The sequence below is a fragment of the Cervus elaphus genome, chromosome 28, assembly GCF_910594005.1.
Source record: "Cervus elaphus chromosome 28, mCerEla1.1, whole genome shotgun sequence".
NCBI lineage: Eukaryota > Metazoa > Chordata > Mammalia > Artiodactyla > Cervidae > Cervus > Cervus elaphus.
In genome coordinates, this window is record NC_057842.1 from 61,310,058 (window position 1) to 61,332,248 (window position 22,191).

A 22,191-nucleotide genomic window follows, 5' to 3' on the forward strand; every position below is an offset into this window, starting at 1 on the left:
CTGGCAGACAGAACTCTGGGCCCATGTCCTAGGGTAGAGTGTGGTCTGCTGAGTTTAATTAAATGAAAATTGTTTAGAAAATAATGATTTAGTGCCAGAGCCCTTTGAAGCTTAGCCTGCAGCTGCCAGGTTTCAGGTTTCTTAGCGTCAAATAGGGTTTTCATTCCTATGAGTTTTGTGTTTTTTTTCCCCTGGGGAAAAAAATATTTATTTCAGAAATCATTCTCATGCCTTTTATTTCTTCCAGTCACTTTTGCCTAAAGGATAACAGGTTCCAGAAGGCAGCCTTTATTCAGTCCTTAATCTGCTGCTGTTGGGCCTGAAGTCACCTTTTCACTCCGTGATGATGTTCCACGGTGGTATTCTCTGCTGATGTCCCGTGCCTGTCCTGTACACCCGAAAGCAAGGGAGGAAAAGAGGCGGCAATCTACTTCCCGATAATTCTTTATTTTTATAAATATTAAGTTTTTATGGCCTAGAAATGCCCCCCAAATATAATGTTTTCACATCCACCCAGTGTATCACATCCCCCATGGAGGCGACTCCACCATCTAGCAAAGATGCAGATCGGCACCTTGGCAAACGTTTTGAATATGACCTTGGTTCTAATTCACCAAGCAGGGCCTTTCTCCTGGCCAGAGACACTGGCTTCCAAGATGAAAGAGGGTGCAAAATCAGGAGGTAAATACAAAAATTAAAAAACGTGTGCCTTCATGTTGAGGAGTAACTCTTTAGATGGGACCCAGCGTTGACTCAAGTCTCATCGTTCCTTTAAATGATCATATGTAACCAAAGACAAATGCTTTGTATTAACTTCCTCATTTCAGAATCACCTGACTGATTCAAAATGAAAAGAATTTTTTTTTTGCCTTAGTTGGAATATTCCAGGGAGCGAGCCCATGATGCCACACTTTAATCTCTGGTTTGACTCTAGCCTGGCATGTGGGACACCAAACCTTCAAATCTGAACGTTAGGAGAAATACTCCTTATGCCTGTCTCATTCAAAGTCAGAGTTCAAGTAAAGAGTAAACCTCTTGCCACACTCTGTCCCCAGGGCCGGCCATTCCTGTGGGCGTGGACGTGCAGGTGGAAAGCTTGGACAGCATCTCGGAGGTGGACATGGTAAGTGCTTCTCTGACCAGGGCTGCGGATGGGGGGTTCCCTCAGGCCCTGCGCTGGTCCAGGAACTCCACACACCAGAATTCCCCGGGCTCACCACTCCCGGCAGTGGGAATTCGCACACTCATTTTACAGGCAGCTCAGGGAGGTTGAGACACCTGCTCAAAGCTGCCCAGCTGGTGTGAAACAGCCGCACGACAGACGTGATCGTCCCCACCCCAGGGTCCAGCCCTCGCCCCCGGGCTGTGTTCTCTGGGCAAATGCTGTCCAGCACAAACGGCGGGATCCAAGAGCCAGACACAAGCTACTCCTGTGGTCTCCGTGTCTGGCTGTGAAAATGTAGAAAAAGCTCTGTTTTTCTTTTTCAAATGGGCTTAGATTGACAAATGGAACATCCTACAACTCCTTGACTGACAGGACCTTTTAGAAACTTGTCTTAGCTGGGGAGAGGCAGAGCTGAGACTAGCCTTCTGGCATGAGCAGTTTAGTGGCAAACCCGCTCCAGCATTTCTTCCTGGAAAGCTCCATGGACAGAGCAGCCTGGTGGGCTACAGCTAACGGGGCTGCAAAGAGTCAGACACGACTGAGCATACACAGACACCAAGGAAATACAAGAAAAGAGTAGGGGCACTCTCTGATGGTCCAGGGCTTAGGACTCCACACATTAACTACTGAGGGCCTGAGTTCAATTCCTGGCCAGGGAATGAAGATCCTGCAAGCCTATATGTGTGCGTGCGTGTGTGTGTGTGCGTGTGTGTGCATGTGTGTGCTCACGTGCATGTGTGTGCGTGCATGCGAGTGTGCGCGTGTGCACACGCGCGCGTGTGTGTGTGTGCCTGCTAGGTCGTTTCAGTCATGTCCAGCTCTGTGAGACCCCATGGACTGCAACCCGCCAGGCTCCTCTGTCCATGGGATTCTCCAGGCAAGAATACTGGAGTGGGTTGCCGTGCCCTCCTTCCGGGGATCTTCCTGACCCAGGAATCGAACTTGTATCTCCTGGGTTTACCTGTATTGGCAGGCAGGTTCTTTACCACTATCACCACCTGGGAAACCCACATATATATATATATAGTGGTGTCAAAAAAAATTATCTTTATCTATATAAGAAGAGGGTGGAGAGGTGAGACAGGGAAAAGGAAGGAAGAAAAAACGGTCATGTCATCAAATCAGGTCTATGTGAGAATCAGTCCCTTTGGGCTTCTCTGGGAGTCAGCAAAAAGTTCACCTCAGGATTGTCCCCACTCTGGGTCCGGAGAGCTGGGTTACCCACCCCCTTGCCCATCCCCAGCCCCGCTCCCTGGCTGAGGGCTGCTTCCGGCACGAACTCTCAGGCTGGCAGGTGGCCCTGTGTGTGGGCAGGCTGCCCTCAGGCTGGGGTCCATGCACTGGCGGGAGCAGCCTTCTGCAAGCGGAGGCAAGTGCCCAGTGGTGGGGTGGGGTGGGAATCAGGCCCTCTCTGTAGGGCCTCCTGCTGAGTCCCGCATGCAGGGTTCCCTGCCTCCCGAGGCAGCAGAGACTAGAAGCCAGGCCTCCCTGGGCTCAGCTCACCCCCCAGCCTGGGGGTGGGGGTGCAGGATGCCCTGCGGTCCCCCGGCCGGTCATTGTGGGCTCCCCCCTCTGCCCCTGGTCCCAGGACTTCACGATGACGCTCTACCTGCGGCATTACTGGAAGGACGAGCGGCTCTCCTTCCCGAGCACCAACAACCTCAGCATGACCTTTGACGGCCGGCTGGTGAAGAAGATCTGGGTCCCCGACATGTTCTTCGTGCACTCCAAGCGCTCCTTCATCCACGACACCACCACAGACAACGTGATGCTTCGGGTCCAGCCCGACGGCAAAGTGCTCTACAGCCTCAGGTGAGCCTTCCGGGCCTCCTTCCGGGCCTCTTCCCCTGCGTCCTCTTAACCCCGAAGCTGGGAAGAAGTGCAACTCGTTTGTCAACAAGAGAGTCATCGCCCCACCACAGCGCTTTGGCTTTGGGCTTGAACAGTGAACTTCTGACTTTCCAGGGGCTCTAACTTTCCAACATCAGGAAAACCTACCTCTACACATGAGTAAACCTTTTAAAGGATTATTTCTCCTTGAAGGTACATTTGGGGAAATTTCTCATACGTATGCTTATGATTTAGGCCCTGTTCAAGTTCAATTTCAAATGTTTAAGGAAGGTTTTATTTCTCTAGTAGGAGTCAGAAAAGTAGATAATGTAATTCTTCTCAAAGACCTGCCTCCTTTGATCTCTCTGATTCCCATTTTGGAATTTTGCTTTAAAAAAAAAGAAGTCGTTTACCTCACCTGGTCAGCTTAGGCATTTTTTTTTTTAATCCCTTCTCACCAGAGTGTCCTCCTTGAGAAACTATGGGGACCCCAGGCCACTTGAGGATTTTAAATGGTATTTTGAGCATCACTTTGAAAACATAAAGAATAAAATCACGAGCTCAGATGACTCAGAAATATTTTTTTTCTTCTTTTTCTTCCTTTCTTCCTTCCTTGCTCTCATTCATTCAATCTTTCTGTACAGTTGATTTACAATATTACATTAATTTCAGGTGTATGACATAGTGATTCAGTGTGTGTATAGACTATACTCCATTTACAGTTATTATAAAATATTGGCTATGTGCCCTGTGCTGAAGAGTAGCCTTAGAAATGTTTAACTGCTCATTAAGCAGTGACCTGGATAACCTTCCCTTAGCACAGACATCGCAGTGGGGCTTTCCCTGTGGGCCCCCTTGAGAAAACCTTGGTGCCCACCTCCCCCCGGAGCACGTGTAGAATGAGCCGCAGGCCTTCACGGAGCAGCGCCTCAGCTACTGGCTGAGATCTACTCCTTCTGTGCTGTGCTGAGAGTGCGTTTCAGTTTTACAGGCTTTATTTTGGTAAAGCTGAATCCACACACCAGTGTCTAAGTAGGGGGCGCCGGCACCGATGCAGTGCATCGTTAGAGTCAGAGATGGCAACGTTGAAGCTGAATCCCTGCCCCTAAAGAATGTTTATAGTAATCTTTCATTGCTGCCTCCTGGCTTAGAATCTAAGCAGTTAGGTACCAGACTCAGAGCTTTACTTCTGTTTTTAACAGAACTTTAATTTTTAATAATGATTATGTTTGGGACTTCCTTGGTGGTCCAATGATTAAGACTCTGAGCTTCCAATGCAAGGGGGGATCTATTCCTGATCAGGGAACTAAGATCCCACATGCTGAGCAGCAAAGCCAAAAAAAAAAAAAAATTATGTTAAACAAGCGGCTTGTAAACTTCTGACAGTCTAGCAGTCAGGTCTCATGAACTGGTGGAGGTCCGGTCCGTCACTATTGAACGTGACATCAGAGGCAGAAGAGAGGAAAGAAGTGGAAAACCTCTGTTTATTCAGCATCAAAGTTGTCCGTGAGTCTCCAGGTGCCTAAAAACATATAATTTGATTTTTCATTGCAAATGAAATTATGGGCTTGTTTAAGAGAAAAGTAAAGAGGTCTAAGTTAGTGAGGGCTATCACTTTGAGATTTATTTGGGGGAAAATACAGAGGAGCTGGGTACTGTCACCTCTGTCAACAGCAGGTCAACACTAAATCAGTACTAACATGTTGCCCTCCACCTCATCCATACTCACTGATCCATTCAATAGAATGTGTTCATATTAAGTTTGGCCCCCAGAGCTGTGCAGATAAAAACCCTGTCAAGTCTTGTCTTAAGCTCTGGGCACATAAAGATGAATAACATAAAGTCAGTGAGCTTAGCATGATGCAGCCTAGTGGGGGACACCTGCAGGAACCAAAGGATTAGATGCAGAGAGAGGTACGGACACCAGGGAGGAGTGGGCGGGGAGTGGCAGGTAACAGGATGGTGAAGTTTCCTAGGCATCAAGAAACGATAACAAGTGAAATTCACAAATGAGATGCTCCATCACACTAGGTGGATTGAAAAATCAATTCCATGGTTCCTGAATTCCCAGTTTCAAGACTTGAGAGTCAATGATTGTTGGGAGGAAGAGATTGTTCTTGGGAGAGAGGTGTGGGCATGCCATTTGCTGGACTGCACGGGACACTTGTGTGCCTATGGTTGGGGGACACTGCAGTTAGAGGCTGAGAGGAGAGCTGTCTAACCACCCAGGGCAGAGCTAGGAGGAGTTTCGGCCATGATGGGGCCAGTCTGCACACCCAGGCTTGTTGGGAATAGTTCAGCATGTGGGGCATGGAGAGTGGTGAGCCAAGAGATGGAGTGGAAGATGCTGCTGGAGGATGGAGGTGCCCCGCGGCGGGAATGAAGGACCTGGGGGAAAAGTCTCAGCTTCAACCACATAGTGGTCCCAGAGAGCTCGAAACCACCTCACCAGAGAACCATCCCCCTCTTATCTCCCTTCTACCCATGTAGGAGGTGATAGAGACGGGCAGACACTGACCACTCAAATGCCAACTCTGTGCCTTAGCTGGGAAGGGGGGAGCAGAAGTCTCAATGTGAATGAAGTCTGAAGTGTCGATACCTTGGACCAAAATTCTTTGTTTCTGAACTGAGATATGTTTGGTTACTTCTGAGGGTTTTGAGCACCTGTTACATGAGAGGCGTAAGCAGGAAAATCTCAGGACCGGCCAAGCGTCCAAGGGAAGATGCTCTAGATGAAATAATTTAAAAGGACTTGAGGGAAACAACAGTGAGCGTGGGTGAGATTACACCACATGCGCTGCTTGTTCAATGCTTGGGCTACAAGTGGAGAAGCACCAAGTCAGGGTGCCAAGAACAAGTCTGATGAGGTCTGTGACTCTACAACGCCTGTTCCTGCATCGACTGGCAACAGAGAGAAGGGCTATTAAAGCTTTTGTTCATAGCAAAACCTACCTGCATTTGACATCTGACGTCCCCAAAGCTTGCCACAAGTGTCCCCAAGCTTAGCTCCCAGTTTCTTTCTTGCTGGTGACGCCATCAGGTATGGCTGTGCTGGTGATGTGCCCACAGAGATGCGAGCCCACCTGTTAGGTGTCCAGGTCAGAGGCTGGCCCGACCACCCCCAGAAAACATCCTGTGTATCAGTATTCCCAGGAGAGACAAGATGATCCAGCCGCTAACAATACAAGGTCCCTCCCAGACCACAACACTCAAATGGAATGAGGAAAATAAGGCAAATATCTGGATAACTGAGTTTCAAAAAAGCTCTTTCCCTTGAAATCTCCATTTAAAAGTGATTTTTCTTTTTGGCCATGAATTATCCAGATAATTTTCATAACTTATACATAGCCAATTTTCTGTGGCTGAAGGAAAAATAGGATGTTCACTACCTAATGACTGGTAATCATACCCTGCCATGGAATTCCACACTGGGTGGGAGATCTTTCTTTATGACTAACAATCTGTATTTGCTTATTCATTGATGCAAAAGCCAATTTTCCTGTGTAAACTCTGAAGCAAAACCATTAGATGCCAGCAAGTGCTTGCATGTTGATGCATAAGATCTTCCAGTGTTTTTCCATTACTATGATCTCCATGGAATTATCCACTCAGAACACCTGCACCCACTAGTAGATGTTATTATCAATATAGAAATATCAACATTGTAAGAAAAAAATAAAGTGCCTAATTTGGCAACTGGCATAAATACTTCATGAATATTATTGTAAAAACTTTGTACACAAATACTGAATGTCAGTAAAATCAAGAAAAGAAGAATTTGAATGAATCTGAAACAGGAGAGCAATATACTCCTATGGTTTCTTTTAAGAAACCATATGAGTTGTGGTTTCACATTGTTTTATTTTTTATTTTTAATTTCTGAAGTGGCTCTTTTAAAAAAATGTTTATTGAATTTGTTATACTACCGCTTCTGTTTTATGTTTTGATTTTCTGGCCACAAGGCATGTGGGGTCTTCGCTCCCTGACCAGGGGTTGAGCCTGCAGCCCCTCCACTGGAAGGCGAAATCTTAATCATGGGACCACAAAAGAAGTCCCCACATTGTTTTATCGATGGAGACCATTGCTTCTCTAAAATGCTTGCATGCAATGGGGGTTAGCGGAGTCATTGTTGGCCCCATGGTTTGCCTGTGGTTAAACATAAACACCCAAGAGTACCCCAGAGTGGAAATCACACATAAGCTGCCTGGTTCTCTAGGTCCTGGCACACTGCTTGAGAACTATAAGAAGGCAGTTATATTGGGAGGAGGCAGAGGCCTTTTCTTTTTGTTTTACCATTTTGCGCTTATGTGTTGCAGCCTCCGCACATTCGGATTTTATCTGTTTCCAGGGTTACAGTGACTGCCATGTGCAACATGGACTTCAGCCGGTTCCCCCTGGACACACAAACGTGCTCGCTTGAAATTGAGAGCTGTGAGTAAGCTTGTGCCCAGACAGCCCCCGCAGACCCTAAGTTACCCTGGACGCCTCCGACTCTCAGGAGTAGGAGCAGGACGTCTTCCTATTCGTGACTCTTTTTTTTTTAACATGAAATGTAATCTCTTAATAAATTTTAATTAATTTTTAATTGGAGGGTAATTGCTTTACAATTTCGTGTTGGTTTCTGCCATGTATCAACGTGAATTAGCCGTAGGTATATGTATGTTCCCACCCCCTTGAACCTCCTTCCCACCTCCCAACCCATCCCACCACCCGTCTAGGTTATCACAGGTGACTATGCTTTTGAGATGACTTTTCAGATAGAAGCAACGTCTCGGGTAAGTTTGAAAATCAGGAACAAATTTGGCACTAAGACCTTCTATTCCCATAACTGACCCTTTTAATACTCATGGCAGTGGTTATAAACTTGGTCCTGTGGAAACTGAAGGCTTCCCAGTTCCCCAGGGCAAGTGCCCGGGGAAGGGGAGCTGAGGGCTCGGCAAACGTGGGTCTCCTTCCAAGCCCGCAGCGTGGCACTCATCCCACTGTCCACCAGAGAGCTCCTGGTGGATCTCTCTTATTGCTCTTCTGAGTAAGATTTCCCCTGAAGAAAGAATTTCCTGGCAAAAACAATTGGGCAGCAGCTGCCCCAGGGGACAGCCACTGTGAATGCAGGTGGTGGCTGAGACACTCAGGCATAACCTAGGGGCCTTGGGAAACTTACACACATGCAGAAACCCTGGAAAATTAAATAGCCGTAGGAGGACCAAGGCTGCGGCCGTGTCCAGGACTGGCATCCCTAGCTCCCTACGCATCTGCCCCGTGCTCCAGTCTCTGCCAAAATGCTGTCTCTGACCGTCACAGTCTGGTACCCCCCTACCGTGACTCCTACACTCATCTCGAGCCAGCGCACGCCCCCCACGTCCCAGCCCATGTCAGAGTCCCAGCGAGGACTTTCGTTGGCCCGGGGTATCCTGGTGAGCCTGCCAGGGCTGTGGTGGTGGATCAGGAGTCCCCTGGCTTCAATCACCCAGGGCCGAGGGGCACAGGGACATGGACTCCACATATAGGACGGACAGCTCTCTGGGCTGCTCCATGTGGGGTCAGGGAGAATAAATCCCAGGACCAAGGGAGTGACTGCCTCATGCACCGTGGCTTTCCGCCTGCTCTGCCCTTTAATCCTCCCAAGCTCCCTGTGAGAAGGTTACTGTTATTTCCTTTATGGAGCTTCACAGCAAAGGGCTAATCGTTGGCTCCAGAATCTGGCTTTCCCCACGACACCCAGGCAAGTGGTACCTGTCAGGCTTCCGCCAGAGAAGCAGAACCATCGGACAGGGGTCCCCAACCTCCAGGATCTAATGCCTAATGATCTGAGGTGGAGCCGATGGAATAATAATAGAGATAAAGTGCACAATAAATGTAACGTGCTTAAAGTTATGCCCCCTACCCTGGTCCGTGGAGAAACTGTCTTCTACAAAACTGGCCCCTGGAGCCAAAGGCGCTGGGGCCGGCTGGTCGGCCACACAGGGAGGCGGCTAGTGCCGGGGCTGGCTCACGAGAGCTCCTGCGGGGCAGGTGGTGGGGAGGGGCGGGCTGCGGCCCACCCTGCTGTCCACATGTGGAGTTTTAATCTTCCTCCAGGAAACCTCAGGTCCACTCTTAAGGCCTTTCAACTGATGGGATCAGACCCACCCAGGTTATCCTGGGTCGTCTCTATTTCAAGTGAGCTGGGTGTAGATAACAACGCAACATGCATTTCCCCAGCAGCACCCAGATTAGTGCCGGGTTGAATCACCGGATACTTACGATAGCCTGGCCAAGTGGACACGTGAAAGGGGTCATGCATAGGTCAAAGGTTAAAAGTAGAATAAAAGAGGAATAAAACAGAGCCTCGGGGAGCCCCAGAAAGAACCGTTGATGCAGGAGCAGCCCCTTCAGGCTTTACCCCCAGTTCTGCCCAAACAGCTGGTAGGTCTGCCGGGCTGGGGTAAGCGGTGTGCTCACCTAAAATAAGTGGGCTGGGGAACTATGGGGCCAGAGGGAGGGATCCTCAGGGAAATCCCCTTGATTCTACCCTGGGCAGGGCAACGAGAGGCCTGCAGAGAAAGACTCGTTTGGCTGCAAATCTCATTGTGGGTCTTTTCTTGCTAGAATGCAGCCTCTATTACCTGAGAGTGTTTAAAGGTATTTGCCATCAATGATGCATCATCACCCTTTGAAAGAAGAAAGGGCTAAATTACCTGTGGTTTAGAAAGTTGAACAATATGAAATGTTGCCACTATTTCACCTGCAAAAAAAAAAAAAAAATTTTTTTTTTTTTTTAAAAGAGCAAATTGTAGTTTCTGGTCTACAAAAATAGCAATTTCATCTGCTTTTAGGCTGACTTGAACGGTGAACACTTTTGCAGTCAGGATGAGTATTTAGGCCTGAGAGCTTTGCCCTGATGATTCTGGAAGACTGAGAAGAATTAGATTTGTCTTTTTGGATTTTGTTTTGCTTTGTTAGACTGCAGTTTATTTATTCAGCTGATCTTATTACAACCCCTAAAGGGCCTCACAGACAGGCTCATCTTTCCTGGCGTCTGATGCCATCTTGTCTTTTCAGATGCCTACACGGAAGATGACCTCATGCTCTATTGGAAGAAAGGCAATGACTCCTTAAAGACAGATGAGCGGATCTCCCTCTCCCAGTTCCTCATCCAGGAATTCCACACCACCACGAAGCTGGCCTTCTATAGCAGCACAGGTGAGGCGGGGCTAGGAGAGGGGGCTGCTTGGATCTCAGGAGGCGTGTGGGTTGGCTATCAAGTGAGCAGAGCCTGTGCCTCTAGGATGTGAAACCAAAGATGAGATTTCCAGATCGGGTCTAGCGGGTGGAGAGCACGGGGTGAGGGAGGTTTTTGATACCACCAGAGCATCACAAGCGACAACCTAGAAAATCTTAATAAAAACTCCAACATAAGCCCTCTGTGTAGGTCTATTTGAGACAATTGCATTGACAGTTTAACAGCAGAATTTTCACCCTGATGTGACTCCCAGAGACCCCTCTCCTATGGACAAAAGATAGTCCCATTTCAGGTTTATTATTTTCCGTTCAGTTCTCTTGACTTCAGCCCCTTCGGGTGCGTCTGCCTTAAGCAATCCCCCGCTGCCGGACTGTTGGCGCAGCTCCTCTTGTGACCCTCCTGCGAGCCACAGGGCAGGTTCCAGCTGAGCGTCACTCTCTCCAGCCCTTGCCTCTTTCTCAACTAATCACCTTTCAGGATGACTTTGCTCTCATCTTTCTGCAACTGCTGTTGCTAACACACTGCGTGGTTGACTACACTCGTTGATCTGTAACAGAAGGCATTGCTCATTTCCAACATATGGTGATATCACATCTCTTATCTTTTGCACACCTCACCCACCATCTTGGTCCTTTGGGAACCCTCATTCCCTTGACTCTAAGCATTTTGACATTCCCTCTTGTCTGAGTGTGCTTGGGCTGCTATAAAAACTACCACAACTCTGTGTGTGTCTGTGCGCGCTCAGTCGAGTCTTTGCAACCCCATAGACTAGCTGCCAGGCTCCTCTGTCCATGGGATCAAGAATACTGGAGTGGATTGCCATTTCCCCCTCCAAGGGATCTTGCCAATGCAGGGAACGAACCAGCGTCTTCTGTATCTGCTGCATTGGCAGGCAGATTCTTTACCACCAAGCCACAGACTGGGTGGCTTCTAAACAACAGGAACTTGTTTTGCACAGTTCTGGAGGCTGGGAAGTCAAGATCAAGGAAACTTACCCTCCTTATAACCACAGAGCCTCACAGACAGGCTCATCTTTCCTGGAGTCTGAAATATTTAGTGTCTGGTGAGAGCCCACTTCCTTAGGACTCACTGTGTCCTCACATGAAAGAAGGTGCAAGGGAGCTCTCTGAGGCCTATTGTATAAGGGCACCAATCCCATTCACAATGAAATCACCTTCCAAAGGCCCCACCTCCAATTACCATCACTTAGAGGATTAGGTTTCAACACATGAATTTGAGAAGGACATATTCAATCTCTAGCACCTCCACAATCACTTTCTGGAGCTGTTATAAATATAGCCATGGCACTAAAATTGTCCTGGGATGCCAGTTTTCCAGTTAATGTTGCCAAGTCCCCATTTTATTTTCAGTTCTTGTCAAGTTTATCCTGCCTTTTCCTCTCCTTTCACCATTCTCTGTTCCCTTCAATTCCTCCACACAAGTTTTCCTTGTAAAGAACAGCAGGGTGAAGCTAAAGCATAGCCTAAATGCACTGTAGTAGTGAGCTTGATATTTTTACTTTAAACATATTTTCCCCCCATAAAGAAATCCAGAGGGAGTTATTAAATACACACATCTCAAGCTTTAACTTATGTAGGAATCGTGTGGAGAGGAGTGTTAAAGAAGTTTCTTTTTTTTTTTTTTTCGACCACAGTGCGGGGCTTATGGGATCTTACTTCCCCAACCAGGGGTTGAACCTGGGCCGCCACAGTGAACGCACCAAGTTCTAATCACTGGACGATCAGGAAATTCCCGAAAGGAAGTTATGATTCAGTAGATCCAGGGCAGGGTCCGAGAGTCTGCATTTCTAACAAGCACCCAGGTGATGGTGATGCTGCTGGGCCCTGAGCCAAACTTGAGTAACGAGAGTCTTACACGGCCTTCCCGAGGGGTCCCCTTTGTGTACAGGACGGGGGCCAAAGGTTCCTTGAAATGTACTAACCCTTATGATGTGGGTTATCACATAATCATTCTATTCCGTGGTTTTTCTGTCTTCCATTTTATAAAGGTAGGGTAAGTTTCCAGGCAAGCGTCTAAGGCATTTATGATTCTCTGAATAAAATCTGTCCTATGGGGAAGCTGAGCGGCTATGGAGTGTATTCTTTCTTCTTCCTGTGCCCCGCAGGCTGGTACAACCGTCTGTACATCAACTTCACACTGCGTCGCCACATCTTCTTCTTCTTGCTCCAAACCTACTTTCCCGCCACCCTGATGGTCATGCTGTCCTGGGTGTCCTTCTGGATCGACCGCAGAGCCGTGCCCGCCAGAGTCCCTCTGGGTAAGCAACATCTCCAGTGTATGCTCCAGACATCTGAAAATACGAGGAATTCCTTCCAGATAAAACCCTTCTTTCCAAATGGGTCCTAAACCCCTGTGGGCATTATAACTCAGAAAAACATCAAGCTATTCATCCACAAGTATAATGCCACTATTAAGAGTCTGTGTAGTGAAGCCGTTTCTAGATCCCCCTGGGAGTCCACACAAACAGTTCATCTTTAATCTTATTAGAGTTGAGTTCTGGAGTGGGTTGTCCTGGACTGCAGTACTTTTCTCTGCTCACCTGGATAAGAAAGTCACATTCTGTAACAGGGCTTTTCGAAAGGTGGCCCAAGGGAGCTTTGTGACAGATTCTCTGGGGGAAGTTGTTTAAAATGAAAAATCCTGGGGCCTATCTACATGTATAGGATCAGAATCTCTGAGAAAGTTCCAGGAATTTGCATTTTGAACAAGCTCCCCCAGTAAACCTTTTTTTTTCCCGATGTGGATCATTTTTAAAGTCTTTATTTGATTTGTTATAACACTGCTTCTGTTTTATGTTTTGGTTTTTTGGCTGAGAGGCATGTGGGATCTTAGTTCCCTGACTAGAACTTGAACCTGCACCCCTGCATTGGAAGGTGAAGTCTCAACCACTGGACTTCCAGAGAAGTCCCTCCCCTAGTAATTCTTATACATACTCAAGTCTGAGAATCCCTACTATACTATCAATAGCTGTTTGCCATCCACTCTCTTCCCTGATTTAAATATTGCACCCATTCCACACGCACCACCGTGGCTCAGAGGTCCAGGGGCTTCAAGGGAGAGGATGACTCACCAGATTTTAGTGAAACTGGATTGGTGCTGGCCCTTAAGATGACCCCAATCCGCTGTGATTTGGTGTGTGCCAAGCAAATGTTCTGAGCTTAATTTGAAATCTCAGGGACATTCCCACTGACAGATGCCCTGGCCTTTAACGGTTGTTCTGTAGCTTGAATAGTTACTGTGCTGAATAAATAAACATTCCAGTTTCAGAAATCGTCTCCCATCAATGAGGTTAACATCATTCTTGGTAAAACTGATAGGGTCCTCAAGTCACCACTGCAGAATGGGCAGCCAGGTCCAGGACCCAGCCAGGTCCTGACCGCTGATAACACAGGCCGAGGACTACAGGATTCTACACCAGCAGCAAGGACACAAAGATTAAAATACAATTCGTATACTTTCCCCCCTCTTTTGGAGAAGGAGTTCCAAGAAACATACATACCTGCTTGTATATACAACCTTCTTCTTGTTTTGTTTATAAATATTTATTTTATAAATAAAGTTAATTATTTTTTTGACTATTCCGCAAGGCTTGCGAAATCTCAATTTCCCGACCAGGGATTGAATCCTAACCACAAGGCCACCAGGGAACTCCCCTGCAATCTTTGTTTTAAACAGCTGAGTGGAAAGAATTGTCATACTGCTAAGCTGTCAGGGGCTCTCTGCAAAAAAATAAAGTGATAAAGGTGCCATGATGCAGACACAAGGAGGCGGAACTCCCTGGCGGTCCTGAGCTGAAGATGCCATACTTTGGCTGCATTAAGACTCCATGCTTTCACTGCAGGGCGCACGGGTTCAATCCCTAGTCTGGGAACTAAGATATGCCACTGGGCCGGGCAAAATAATAATAATAATAATAAAAGATTCAGGGATACAGCTGGGAGCAGAGGACTAGGAGAAACTTCCTAAAAGCCACAACGGGAAAGGTTAGCAGCTGGAGGGGCGGGAAGGAGACGTTCTAGGCAGAGGAGCAGCTAGGAGAGAGGAGAGAGGCGCGGAGCCGCCCAGTGGGCTCGGTGAGAGACGCCCCCTGCTCCTTTCTCTCCGGGTCTGCAGGGATCACCACGGTGCTGACCATGTCCACCATCATCACGGGCGTGAACGCCTCCATGCCCCGCGTGTCCTACATCAAGGCCGTGGACATCTACCTCTGGGTCAGCTTCGTCTTCGTGTTCCTCTCGGTGCTGGAGTACGCGGCCGTCAACTACCTGACCACCGTGCAGGAGCGCAAGGCGCGGAAGCCGCAGGAGAAGGTGACTCCCCCGTGAGCAGCAGTGTCTGCAAGGCAGGATCTGGTCCAGCGATGGGCCTGGGGCAGGTCCCACCTCCTCTGTAAGGCGGGGTCATGGCCCTCCCTCCTCCACTCATTTCACCAGCTGGCTGTGAAGAGCAAACAAAAGAATGAGTGAAAACGGTGTGAAACTTACTCTGAGCTACCTCTTTCACTCATTCAAACACTTATTTAGCACCTACCGTAAACTAGCTTCCTGGAAATGGCAACCCACTCTAGTATTCTTGCCTGGAAAATTCCATGGACAGAGGAGCCTGGTGGGCTGCTGTCCATGGGATCTCAAAGAGTCAGGCAGGACTAAACGACTGAGCACCCACACATAGAGGAACTGCTAAGTCAAGTTAACTAAGGTGAGGTCTTTTCAATCTTGGTGGTGTTCCTAGTTCAGTGATAAAGGTAAATGGCAATTCAACATGGCAGGACAAATGATTTATGAACATAGAGGAGTCATGAAAGAAGCTTCCAGAAATGTCTCTTTCTAAGACAATCTTTTTAATAGTTGCATAATAAAGAATGTCTTGGATGTATTATAATATGATTTATTCCCTTATTGATGGGCAGTGTTTTTTTCCCCATTTTTGGCCACCATAATAAATTCTGCAATAAACATTATATGTATGTATTATACATAGACAGGTGGATAGATATATCTGTCTCTTGAAAGCTTATATATGTATATATAGGCTTCCAAGGAAGCACATCCTCCATTCTAGGCAAATTTCCTTCATATGTGAGCTCATACAACTCCCATCACTTCCCAGATCACCTTCCCTCCCACCTGGTTTCCCCTTCATTCTCCTGTCTGCAGTTCAATGATTATCTCCTCCAGAAAACTCAGGCTCTGTAGAGGAACCTATCCCCACAACGCCACACCTTTCAAGTTCCCACTCCATCTCTCTCTCTTTCTCTCCCCCCCCCCACCACCCCCCCACACACAATAACTGCAAGCATTTCTATCAGGGGTCATATCAGAGAACATGGCAATTATCTGATCATGACCCTCCTTGTGGGGCTCCGATATGATTTGGTGTTTCCTAACAGTTGATGGGTTACCTGCTCTTTCATTGATAAAATGTATACAGTGCCACCATCATGATTTCCCCAACCCCTTAAAAGAAAGGACTTCCCTGTAGCTCAAATGATAAAGAATCTGCCTGCAATGCAGGAGACTAGGGCTTGATCCCTGGGTCAGAAACATCCTCTGGAGAAGGGAATGGCAGTCCACTCCAGTATTCTTGCCTGGAGAATCCCATGAACAGAGGAGCTTGGTGGGCTACAGTCCAGGGGGTCACAAAGAGTCGGACACGACTGAGCAACTCACACACACCTTGAAAGAAAGCAGGAAAAGGCGATCCCCTCCTCTGTGCAACCTTGTGGGCTGAGTTCGCATTCCAGCGTGCATTTGCTGTGTCCGCAGCTTCCCTGCGCCTGCGGGTTGCCTCAGCCACGCGCGGTCCTCCTGGACGGCAGCTACAGTGACGGGGAGGTGAACGACCTGGGCAACTACACCCCGGAGAACGGAGACAAGCCCGACAGGATGATGGTGCAGCTGACGCTGGCCTCGGAGAGGAGCTCCCCGCGGAGGAAAAGCCAGAGGAGCAGCTACGTGAGCATGAGGATTGACACCCACGCCATCGATAAATACTCGAGGATCATTTTTCCAGCTGCGTACATCTTGTTCAATTTAATATACTGGTCGATTTTCTCATAAATGCCTGTAATTCTATACCTTTCACATTCTTCTGTATGTACAACAGAAATAATTGAATGGTGAGACATAATTTAAGGTTATGATGAAAAGAAAGTTCCCAGTACCCGCCCTTCTCCAGCTTTCCAAAACTACACTGACAAGGCACTTACTGGTTTAATCTACACTTATTAACCGCTTATTGTATACACAGCATTATACTCGGTACTGCGGGTACAGAGACACCCGTAGCAACTGATGATAGCTGTTACTGGGATCTCTTAGAAAAGCGCACTGCTTTGCTAAGAGAAAAGGCGCACTGGGGTGGGGTGGGCACTCTGTAGTTCAACCTCTTTTAGACTCTAGACACTTATTCATGTGAACCATATCCTTTATGTGAGCATGACTCTATTCTCTGGACCAGGTGCATCTGGGAAGCACCTAAAGTTCTTTTGTTGTTTAGTCAGTAAGTCGTGTCCGACTCTTTGCGACTCTATGGACTGTGTAGCCCAGCAGGCTCCTCTGTCCATGGGATTTCACAGGCAAGAATACTGGAGAGAGTTGCTGTTTCCTTCTCCAGGGGATTTTCTTGACCCAGGGATCAAACCCACATTTCCTGTATTGGCAGGCGGATTCTTTACTGCTCAGACGCTCATTTACATGCACCTAAATCCCCACTTTGACCAGAACTTATGCTTCAGTCTGTAGTCTCTTACCTATTTTATTATGCATCTCTTCATGTTGGTTTCATTACAAAGCAATAATAATATTCTTACTTTATTTACATCTTGTGGTCCCTAAGGTTTCACCTCTTCACAAGAAAAGCTCTTTAGACTGGTACAATGGTTTCTGAGTTTGGTAGGTATTTCCCTGGTAGGGAAACTTTGAAGAGAGTATTTGCAGGCATTTTGCCAGTTTTGTCACAGGGGTAACTAGCCTAGAAAATTTGTGTGTGAGTGTTCCCTGTTTAATAATCACTGCTTCATGAATCTCAGCAGCATGTCCAAGTTCAAAGTGAAGTTAGTAATGTGATATCTTCACTGATGAACCTGGGATTAGACTGACTTTTTTCTGCATAACCATGGCAAGGAAATACATAATTTGGGACTACCTATAACTTGTTAGGATGAGAAATACATGGTTACTGAATGTAAAAGAGAATGCCAAAATGAAAAAGAAATGGTTACATATCACTGGACAATTCCATTTATACTCAGTGAATACCAGCATCTTCTGTGAACCAGAAAACAAAGGCCACTGATGTCAGGGCAGGGGATAAAGGAGAGGGTTCTAATTTGGTGTATTATTTAAACAACATATAGCTATTCATACTATATATCCACAGGATCAACTCCCATCAAATTTATGCATAAAGCATTTGTTTGAAATTCAAATAAACTCTATATACTATTATGTCATTTTTATTCCAAAGCTAATTTGACTGATCCCTATACTAAATAATATCGTGTTATTTCTTCATGAGGGCTATACTTTGGTCCTTTAAAAAGAAACAACCAAATTTTCAGAAAGTCTAATTACAGGGCAATCTCCCATGTTCTTGAGATAAAAAAAAGTGTTTTGTTTTTTTTTAATAGCCAACTCTAGTAGAAAAATGTAAAGGAATACAGATGAAATAGTTAAATGTCAACTTTTAATACTAATAATATTTTTAGAACATTACCTTTTTCACGCTTATTTTATGAAACAATTCCAATCAAATTTCACACACATCTTTGCCACTTCCTTCTTCCTCGGAGCAGGACCACTTTGAACCGTCTAGGCGGGTTTCCAGGACACATAATCTGAACTTCCATCCACAGTGTTTGGGGAGCTCTGCCATTTGAACCAGCATATAGGATGCTGTGTTGTATTAGTCTGCTCTGCCTGCCAGAGCGGAGTCCCATAAGCTGGGCGGCTTAAACAATAGACATTTATTTTCTTTCAGTTCTGGAGGCTGGAAGTCCCAGGTCAAGGGGTTGGCTGGTTTGTTTTCTCCTGAGGTCTGTCTCCTTGGCTGACAGATGGCCACCTACTTGCTGGCTTCACCTGGCCTCTTTCTCTGAGTACATGCATTCTTGGTGTCTCTTCATTTAGGTGATACAAGTCATATTGGATTACAGCCCTGCCCTTGTGATCTCATTTAACCGTAATTACCTCTTTCAAGGCCATATCTTCAAAGAAGTCACATTGTGGGGTGAGAATTTCAAAATACAAATTCTGGGAAGACACGATTTAGCCCATATGCCTATGGGAATTATTCAGCTTCATAACAGTGTATCTAGTGCATCTGAGGGCAGGAGGAGACGGGGGTGACAGGATGAGATGGTTGGATGCCATCACCGACTCAGTGGACAAGTCTGAGCAAACTCCAGGAGACAGTGAAGGACAGGGAAGCCTGGCGTGCTGCGGTCCATGGGAGCACAAAGAGTCGGACACAATGAGCAACTGACCACCAACAACAGTGCATGTTATAGGTGTTTACTCTTGATCTGTACAACATAATCACATACAGTACAGTTTCTTAGAGTGATCTTTAAAAGGCTTGTTTACATTGATATCTATACTAGTGGCATGAAGAATAAGTTATTGAATTCATGTTCAATGTCTTTGCTACCTTTCCTAGCAATTCTCGGGTGACCTCTACAAGCACGTAACAGCATTGATTGAGGTGACAGTACTTTGCTCTCAAAGCTATGTCACTGAGACAGAACTCTGTAATTTGACTTCATAAAAACCCCAATACAAAGCAACTCTCTTTTCTGATAATTTTGGAGAAAACCACCCTTTATCTGTGGACATCTACAGTACTTAATAAACTTGTTGGCTTGACTAGAGAGTAGAGAGATTTGGTTAATAATGTCTAGTTAACAAGCAGGTGTGAGGACTTCCCTGCCAGTCCAGTGGTTAAGACTGAGTTTCTCTGCAGGGGCGCAGGTTCAGTCCCCGGTGGGGGACCAAGATCCTGCACGCCATTCAGTACAGCTTAAAAAAAAAAAAGGCAGGTATCACATAAATACTGAACAAATAAACAAACTGTCACTCACAACACATAACCATTAATATGAGGAAAAAAATTTTAATAGTCGCACTTTTCTATTTATTCATTTATAATAGTGGCACTTTTTGTATTTATTCATTCATTCAGCAAGTAACTCTAAGCACCTCGTATGTAGCATGCAATGTTCAAGAGCAGTGCTTCTCAAACCATCTGTGGTGAAGGACCAGTTTGTTTAATTATTTTGTATTTCCAATTCACTGGAGAACTTCACAAACCTAGGTCTGAGCCTGCATTCCACCCTGTAGGAATGTGGACTTGTGGGTTTGACCATGGAGCCCAAAACTGTGCATGAATGTAAGTCATAATCATCACAATAAAGCATGCAGAGAAAGAACATTTCATTCTGTTATTAAAAAAATTGTGCTACAACTGAGTGTCTGTGTATGGGAAATCCCAGTATCCTGCTCTGCAGTGATAAGGAAGCTCATTATCCAACAAACACATTAATGATGTTAGAGTAAAACCATTTAGTTCACTTAAGTATTATCACCACTCTGAAGATGACTGGATGCTTTTTCACTTTCATATTGTTTATATATGTATAATTGGGAAAATACTTGTAATTCCCAGAACAGCACTGACAGTACCTAGGAACATGTTAGGAAAGCAGAACACCCCACACCCAACTAGAATCTGTATGTCACCAAGTTCCCCAGGTGATTCTCACATGCACTCCAGTGAGCAAAGCACTGAACTAGGTTTTGCGTAACCACGTACCTTTAGTATCGTTCACAAAAAGTTACATAAGAGCTGCATTTATTCATGAAACAACTCAGCACTGCATGCTTACTCTACGTGGGAGGAATATTTCCTTTCTACCTTTTTTGTTTTGGAGGGGATGGTAATTTGTAAAGTTATAAAAAGCAGAAAAAAATCCATTCGTAATCCTATTAGCCATGGGCAACTAGTATCACTTCTCATCTTTTTTTCTACATAGTTCCGTATAGCTGCCACCGTATTTTATATACAAGTTGATACAGGTTCTTTTCCATGACATAGTATGACCATTTTCCTACTAAACCCTCCATTTTGCAGCCATTAAAATCATTCCATACTATGAGTGTACATGGCAATCTTTTCCTTAACACTGGATAAAAAAATAATACTGTGATGAATACTCTTAGGGAAATATTCTTGTCACACTCTAGACTTAATTTCCTCATATTAACAATGAATGTATAGAATGGTTGCTGATTTGAGATCAGTATTCTTATTATATTGAGTAAATAGTGTGCAGTGTAATTCCAAGTTCTCAGCTTTTTAAAACTTTAAAAATCACAAATGGAATTAAACTATACCTTGTTAATGTTAGTCACTCAAGTTATGGCCGACTCTCTGTGACTCTCTGTGACACCATAGCCTGCCAGGGCCCTCTGTCCATGAAATTCTCCAGGCAAGAATACTGGGGTGGGGGTAGCCATTCCCCTCTCCTGGGGATCTTCCCTATTCGGGGATCAAACCCAGGCCTCTTGTATTGCAGGCAGATTCTTACCATCTGAGCCAACCGGGGAAGCTCAGAACTATACCTTAGTGTTCAGTGGAACAGTAACCCACTCAAACTAGCTTAAGAACACAGGAATCACAGACATGAAGTAAATAAATGGCTGCCTGATGAGTACTGTAACGATTTCAGACAGCTTCTCTTTCTAGGCAGTTACCTTTCCTTTTTTTCAGTGTGATTTGCTTTATTCACTATAAAGACTGTCGTCTGCTCACACATGACATTCACCTCCAGATTCATTGACCTTAAAATCCCAGAGGTCATCATCCTCTAAATGATCTCACCTCAACTCTTACTTTCCAGGAGAGCTAATTCAAGTGTCTCTCCACCCTTATCAAAAGTCCATCTCAGTTTGTATAGGCCTTCTATTGAGCTAAAAGAGGGTGAGCTGGCCCTTCAGGAGATGTGAAAGGAATTAGAAACAAGAGCCAGACAGAATAAGCTTTTTCCTACTCAGCCTACCCTGCACTCAATAATAGCTGTCTGCAAATGAGGTCAGAACAAGGAGACTTCACAGTGTTAAAAACAAACAACCCACCCCCGCAAATAACCAAAACATCAGAAACTGGTTCAACATGAAGAACATGCTTCTGTACAGGCAGAAAAATGTATTTCTTTGGCAGTGGGAATGGATAAATCAAGGCCATATATTCAGTTCAGTTCAGTTCAGTCGCTCAATCGTGTCCAATTCTTTGCGACCCCATATGTTAATAGGTAACAAATACAGTTATGACATATTGGGCTGAGGACAGAAAACAAGTTTTATTAGTCAAATTGTTCTTATCATCTTAGAATAAGAAATCTATGCTTTGTGAGTTAATTTCTAAAGTTTTGTAATTATTTCCCCTTGATTTTCTAAATTCTTTTGTTCCAAACTTGGATCAATGAAACAAGTGATATTTAGACCAGAACTTAAAAAGTGGCAGAGGGTAGGTGGGGTAATAGCAACATCAGAAGTTGGGAAACATGCGCTAAAATCTGATTGGAGAGACTCCTAGAGATAAGGGGCTTCCCAGGTTGACCCAGTGGTAGAGAACCTGCCTGCCACTGCAGGAAACATGAGATGTGGGTTCAGTCTCGAGGTCGGAAGGATCCCCTGGAGGAGGGCATGGGAACCCACTCCAGTATTCTCGCCTGGGAAATCCCATGGACAGAGGAGCATGGTGGGCTACAGTCCATAGGATCACAAAGAGTTGGACATGACTGAGCACCATCATAAACATCTGAAACAGCTGAGGCTGCGATCTCTTTCTGGCCGGGATTTTCTATTACAAGCTCTTCTTACATACATATTTTTTACAAAAGAGCTTGTCTTAAGAACACACAACCCACCTGAGTGGGTTTTATGACTCTGGATGG

The 22,191-nt window shown here is 45.8% G+C and overlaps 1 protein-coding gene across 2 annotated transcripts in view; it reads left to right on the plus strand.

The window, feature by feature from the left end:
- The window catches only part of GABRR1 (gamma-aminobutyric acid type A receptor subunit rho1), a 32,360-nt gene extending 15,704 nt beyond the window's left edge, over positions 1-16,656 (plus strand). For both annotated transcript variants that reach the window (XM_043889791.1, XM_043889792.1), the window contains exons 3-9: positions 1,056-1,123; positions 2,754-2,977; positions 7,344-7,426; positions 10,037-10,177; positions 12,343-12,495; positions 14,352-14,548; positions 16,004-16,656. In XM_043889791.1, the coding sequence (XP_043745726.1) occupies positions 1,056-1,123; positions 2,754-2,977; positions 7,344-7,426; positions 10,037-10,177; positions 12,343-12,495; positions 14,352-14,548; positions 16,004-16,297 (1,160 nt within the window). In that variant the 3' untranslated portion in view covers positions 16,298-16,656. The remainder of the gene's footprint in view (positions 1-1,055; positions 1,124-2,753; positions 2,978-7,343; positions 7,427-10,036; positions 10,178-12,342; positions 12,496-14,351; positions 14,549-16,003) is intronic.
- Positions 16,657-22,191: the final 5,535 nt, after the last annotated feature.